Source organism: Olea europaea, unplaced genomic scaffold (assembly GCF_002742605.1).
Source record: "Olea europaea var. sylvestris unplaced genomic scaffold, O_europaea_v1 scaffold578, whole genome shotgun sequence".
Lineage (NCBI taxonomy): Eukaryota > Viridiplantae > Streptophyta > Magnoliopsida > Lamiales > Oleaceae > Olea > Olea europaea.
This window is the reverse complement of record NW_019264120.1, coordinates 93,494-100,499: the sequence shown is the minus strand read 5'-3', so window position 1 is coordinate 100,499 and position 7,006 is coordinate 93,494. Positions and strand designations below refer to the sequence as shown.

General features: G+C 37.5%; 1 protein-coding gene across 1 annotated transcript; it reads right to left on the bottom strand.

Moving 5' to 3' along the window:
- Window positions 1-4,147: 4,147 nt before the first annotated feature.
- On the bottom strand, window positions 4,148-6,729 carry LOC111389323. The gene is made up of 3 exons (XM_023014246.1): window positions 6,095-6,729; window positions 5,199-5,546; window positions 4,148-5,105 (listed from the first exon to the last, which is right to left on the bottom strand). The coding sequence occupies exons 1-3, from the start codon at window positions 6,518-6,520 to the stop codon at window positions 4,482-4,484; spliced, it is 1,398 nt and encodes a 465-aa protein (XP_022870014.1). The 5' UTR covers window positions 6,521-6,729; the 3' UTR covers window positions 4,148-4,481.
- Window positions 6,730-7,006: the final 277 nt, after the last annotated feature.

The window sequence follows — 7,006 nt, the reverse complement described above, 5'->3', positions numbered from 1 at the left end:
CTAAGCAATACCATGAAAATGTTGGGATATTTTGATAGAATGGGGTATCTTTATAAAGTAGAAAAAAAGATATCAAGGGAGGCGTCATTCTGGTTGGTAACTGATTCGGATTTCATGAATATAGTTAAGTTGCTTGGTGAAAATAAGGTGGTTAATTTGTATTGCTCACCTGTAGTTGAGATTTTGGAGTGGATTGTGAAACTGGTGAGGAGTTGGGCAATGCCCAACTTTGGAGGACATGATGAACCAGTGGATGAGAAGTAAGCATGCTATGTCGTTGAGATATGTGATGAGTCATTAGAAGGTGATGACTTATACATAGTTGATGAAGTAGATGAGGAGCCAACTTTGGAGGAAATGATGTCCCAAATGCTAGGAAAATTTAGGTGGAAGATAGTGAGAGGGTTGAAGTAGAAGTTCAGGCTACATTATCTGAGATTGAAATGCATGGGATGGAAACTGATGTTGGTAAATTTGGGGTTGTGATTATTGCTGGGGATGACAATGAAGTTCAAAATAGAGTTGGAGAAGCTGAAGTGCATCGAGTGGAAACTGATGTTAGTAAATCTGGTGTTGAATCTAGCACTGGGGCTTGAGATGAAGTTCGTGCAAAGGTTTGGGAAAAAGAGGTTGATTTAACTGGGGCAGAACCAGATGTTGGGGTGGATGTTGATGGTGGTTGTGAAGTAGATTTAATTGAGTTACAGTCTGAGATTCATGATCAGCAACATTTTGAATTTCATCCCCCTGATGTTGAAGTTGAGTTGGATGTTAATCTTGAACCTCATGTTCTTGTAGGTATATAGATGATCACGTTGTTGACGAAACTCGGGTTGCTGAACCAAAGGTGTAGATTGAGGTTGTTCTCCTGCATATGGGCAACTAATGAGGATGAAAGACAACCTCATGTTGAGCCTAATTTCACCGCAGACGTGAAAACTGATGAAAGTGAAAGAAAACCTCATGGTGAGGCAAATACTAAAGAGCAAAAATTGCAGGCTGATGTAGAACCCGCTGAAGAAGAACATGTTGATCATGATCAAGATGATGATTATGAAGAGGGTATTTTAGAGGATTTCATTGGCTCGGAGTATGAGCAAGAAGAAGAAATACCCATGGATGATAAGGATGAAAATACAAATTGGTTCTGACAATGTAAGGGGTGAGCAAGAAGGTGAGGCAGTTGCTCATGAAAAGCTAGAATAGATTATGATGGCTCAAATGAGCTTAGAAGCTTACCAAGTGACACTGAGGCAAAGAGATCATCCAGTAGAAGTAGGAATGGGTGAGAGCTTAACCCTGCAACGGATATGGATGATCCAAATTTTAAGATAGGTAATGCATACTCATTTATTGATTTGGCAATGTAATTGGATTTATCACATTACTTATGATCCGATCTTTTACAAGGATGAAGTTTGACAACATCAAGACATTAAGGTCTACATTAGTTCAATACTTAGTAAAAAAATGCCAAGCAAGTCAGATATGTGAAACATATGAGGAAACAGTTGAGAGGTAGATGTCACGATAACTATCCATGTTCTCTATATGTATACCAATAGCTAGATAATAGTTTTAGAAGTAACACATTCAGAGATTAACATACATGCACCATGGTTTGGCAAATTAAAAGAGTTTGTGCAGGTAATATGGTTAAGAACTGACATAAGAAAGTTCAGGTCTGATCCCAAAATATCAATGTACAATTTTGTAAAAATTATGAACAAAAAGATTCAAATCTTTTTATTATGAAAAATGGTTACAAAGTCAAATACACTCGATTTCAACTAATCTAATGAAAAATACAAAATAGCTCTGAGGTCGCTTGAACTGCAAGGAGAGTAAAGGTCGAAAGCATTTTGGAGGAATCAAATTTTACAAAATAAAACGCGACTATCTGATAGCTCATAGTCCGGTAGCCAATCAAGTCCAATACCTATCTACCTGAAGTAATTCCTCCCAAATTCACGTATGTGAAAAATGCAAAAACATGGTAAATTTGCTAGTTTCTGAATCATTATTCTCCAGCTTCTAAATCATTTCCGCGGGTCTCCGAACCATAGTTACCTGGCAATAGCATTGGATATAGGAAATTATGTTGATCTCAAAGTTTTGTTCAACCATATGGCCTCTATATAGAAGAACTAAGGAAAGTTTATCGGGAGAATACAGTGGAATCAATGAGAACGATGAAATATCATTTACAAAATTCTGAATATCCCTTTGAAGAAGTGAAAGGGAAACATAGAGTAAGTAATCACAAAAGAATTAAAAAATATTTTTGTGTTTAAAAGGGTAAGGAACAATGACAGAAAGCATAGTATATATAGGTTTAAAAATGCATCTTAGCCATTGAATCCCGACAGGCTCAATCTCAATCATTGAAAAATAAAGTAACTCACAGCCCTCGAATATAGAAAGACATATTTAAACAAATGCTCCTGAACGAGCATATCCATCACTTGCATTAAAGAACACGTTTAAAATATGTTTAAAAAAGACAATTATTAAGAAAACGTTTCATTTAACCGCGCATTAATTAAAACACCTATTCGTAGTTAAGCTCGAACTTCGAGAACTATTATTATCTAATCTCGCCAGTTCATCAAAATATCGACACACCAAAGTACAAAATAGAATTCTAAAAAAATTAGAAAAATCCTAGATTTAAACATAAGTAATTAAATTAGAATTTAATGTACTATTTGTTAAACAATGAATAAACATAAAGAATTAACAAGGGAACTCACGTCCCTTGCGCGAGTCCAAGGAAAGTAAAAGCAAACATTTATGAAGAGCAAGAATTCGCAACAAAATGAGGTGAACTATTTCCGTAAGACATTCTACATTCGCAAAAAAAATATTATATGTTAAGAGAAATTTAAAGCATGACTTCAAAATCAATTAATAAAGGACATATAAGTTGGTGAATAAAATGTGAATACGTAACAGAATCAGTTAGAAGTCAGACATTTAATGGCCGCCATTTGTCATCAACTAAAAAGACCCAGTTGTCATCAAAGTCCAAATAGAAATCTATAAATAGTCTTGCTCCAAAAGGAAAAATGCATACAAAATTTGAATATCTCCTCCCAAATAGACATTTTCTCCTTATCCGTAACCGAGCATCGAGTAAAGTGAAATTCGGAGAAAATCCTAGTTAGGTGAAAAGAATTTATTGATCATTATTATTCGAATGTTAACCGTCGATGTTCATGAATATAATGTAATCCATCATGAATTTTGTGGACAGTATGGGAAAAAATCAATAACTAGTAGCGCAATAACGAAAAACAAACGAACATATTTAATTATAAATTTATACTAACAGCGAGACGAGAGCGGTATATTAAAGAGATCGTAGACTAAAGAGAATTGCGAAATTATAATGAATACGATTTTCATTCATCCATATTTATAGACCATGAATTGAAAATTGAAAAATTGAAATTTCAAATTGGTTCATCGGCCTCCTGATTTGAAGATGATGACACTCTAAATCTACAGGGTGTCATCATATCATGGCTAAAAAGCAGTTTTAGTATAGCTATTTTTTCAGCAATAACAATAAGCCCGTCTAGCTTCGACTCGCAAGCTGGCTCGTGAGGCGAGCCGATGAGCTCATCTCACAAGCCAACTCGTGCAGGCTGCAGCTTGCACAAGATATATCTTGCTTGGCTCGCCCCAGAACTCGAGCTGGAAGTGAGCTGCTCGTGGGGTGAGCCACTATCCCTGTATAAAACTTATACCCAACAAACTATAAATCACGAATTAAAGTAATACTACGACATTATCTTCATCTAGTTATTATTCACTATAGATAAGCAAGATATAGAAAAAGATACTGTCCAAATTAAGAGAGAGGCTCTGTGCTTATAATGAGATACAGCTAGAGAGCAAAACACGCACTTAAGCAATAATTACTCATCTTGCATGAGAAACTAGAAATGATTATTTGCTTGGGGACATGAGAAATCAAAATCATTTCTAAAGGCAATGGGACAGCAGATTACACACCACTTTTCTCTAAAGTTTCCATTGCCATAATCATAACCAGAAACCATGCTTTTAATAATAGAAAAATGAAGTAAAATTTCTGGAGTTAATATGGAAAATTTTCTTGATACGAAGATGGATGTTCTAGTCTTGGCGAAGCTATTTCATGATATTACATGATTAAGAAGGAAATACAATGAATTACATTCAGTTTTTGGTTGGCTGAAAACAAACTTCCATCAGCAGATTCTGCTGGAAACAAGGTCGACTATGGAACACCAGGCTGAGAGTTAAATGACACATTATGTATATATACAGATTGAAGAAAACTAGCATCAATATGTAAAATTCCTCAATCAGCCGAGTTCCTAATACTGTCCTTTTTTTTTTTTTTTTTTTTTTTTTTACCTCAGTTTGTCAGTTTGTACCGAGATACTAAACTAAAAACCCGTAAAGGGAACCACCTACCACTTCCTCTGTCATCAAATATTCATCTTCAGTACGATGTTGTTCACATTTTCATCCTGTGATTTGCTCAATGCAGCAACCTTGGCTCGGTAAGCAGCTGCTGCTACTGCAGTTTTAACCCTCTCTCCCTGAGGAAGCTCACACGCTTCACTAATGGAGTCATATCTCAGTTCAGCTGGAGGAATGAAACAGTCTATGGATAAACCAGGAACATTGAACGCAACTTCCTCAATGATCCATGCTTCTTCCATTTGAGTTTTGGTGTGGCTCATGGCTGTTTCACCGAACCTGAATAGCGTAACCACTGATCGGCCTGAGTGAGCAATCATGATCCCCTCAACTGGTCTGTAATCTTCAAGAAATGAATTGATGGTCGTCTCCCAGTATACAGCATCACCTCCATTGCTCTGAATGCGGGTCAAATGGGAGTCTTCTAAATGAACAAGAAGCCCTGTTTTCTGGCTAAAATAGCCGAATAAGACATGCCTTATTATCTCTGCCGGTCCTTCACTCCTTGCTTTCAATGTTTGAGGATCGGCACAAAGTTTGAGAATGAAGCAATCCTCACCATTGATTTTCTTCTCTCCAGTGCACCTTGCATTGGCAAACATGTTCGCTGTTGTCCTCGGATCAAGACCCTACAAATCAAATGTAGGTCAGTCACTAATTTCCAGTTCACAAACAAAGCGAGCTATATAAAAGTAGGGATCATAATTTACAAGAAAGTTAACCTGAAGGGCACGACGCAAAGGCCTAACTGGCCCTTTGGCTGCATGTGCGCCGAGCCAGGGCGTATGCCTCCACACAAGCTCCCCATTACAACCAGCATGAACTTTGCTTCCACCAAGTGCAAGCTCCACATACCACATATCGGGATTCATTTGCCAGAGAACAAATCCACCAGACTCTGATGCTTTGGAGGAATTTCTACTCTTTATAACCTTCGTTGCCGTCTCTATATCTGATGCCATCATTTTCACATTTCCCATGGCATAAGCATTGTGAATTGAGTTTTGAAGTTTCTGTCCACCGGATGCTGCTAGGTACTGCTGCAATATGTACTGGGCAGACGATGATTCCTGAAAAATTTCCAGAAAACATAATTATATCGGATAACATTTTTTTCTCAAAAACTAATCACAGAAATTGTAGAGAGGACCACCATGTGCTACAGAATCTTTTTATTTCTTTTTTCCCTGCTATTCTTGTAGAATTAATGGAAATAACAACTGTTCACCAACCAAAATTTGTGGTCAACAATATCCAATTTCTTTTTGGTTCGATTCCCATTTAATAGCTTTAAATTCAATTCTCGATTGCATAACAATAATGTGCGTAAAATTTACGTGTCCTGATATTAAATGAATCAAATTGGCAAAATATTTTACGGCACCCAAGTGACATTATAACAGAGAATTTCCACAAACAACTAAAGCCTATTTCATTACATAATGACACAATAAGCTTTCTTGAATTGGACAAACATTGCCAAAAACAATATCAACAACTTCAAATTGCTAATGGGAAGTGCGAAAATCTGATTTAAAGAAGAAAATTTGTATAGAAGGCAAAATGTAATAAATAATATACAAAATGAAAATGAAAGAGGGAAATAGAGGCAACTAACAATGGGAGTGTCTTTAATGCTGAGATGGGGTAAAGGGTCAATGTTGCTAACATGCACGGGGGCGAGAGGCGCACCCAAGACGCCGAGCAGCAGCCTCAGATCCGACCTTGAATAACTTGGCCCAGAAGTGGAAACCGAGGGAGCCCGACACAACCAGTGGCCCCACTTTTCATTCCTCGGGTCAGCACCTTCCGACCCATTCGGATCTGGACCCTCCCTCAAAGGCGAGAGCGTCTCAACTCCGGGCCTGAAACTCCCGGATCTCGAAATAAAGATTTCAGGAGGGCCCATACTGCTACCTCTCCTCCGCCTGAGGAGGCCCGAGCCCGACGGAGACGGGCTCCTCCCCCTCCTTGAACGACCCGGAGAGAGGCCTCTCACTACTTCCTCTTTGAGAGCTGAGAAGAAGCCCGTCTTTCTCTCCATACACAAAGCTATGCCGATGAACTTAACCCACTAAAATGTTTACTCAGAAACACTCACTTAAGTCAACTACGGAGTCGAGAGACTGAGAAGCAGTGAAGCTCTGGTGAAATGGAGAAAATGCAGAGAGTGAGTGAAAACGGTGGACTACAGAGGCGAGAGAGAGAGAATTAAAGAGAAAAAAAAGGGCATGACGTTTAGAGGAAGCAAAACATTAGTCATTGTTTAGTATTTATACAGGAATTTATTAGGACAACTTTGTGACTTTTTTTCTTTTCTAGGACTAGAAAATCCTAAGACAGCTTTTTTATTTACATTAATGCCCTTACAATTTTCTTAATTTTTGTATTATTTGTTTTAATCAAAGTTAAATTTGTGGACATTTATATTACTTTCTTATCTCTAATTCTAATCTACGTATATGAACAATGATCTATTAAGTAATGGTACTTATCTTATGTTAAGCACTGATGATATAACAGATCAATC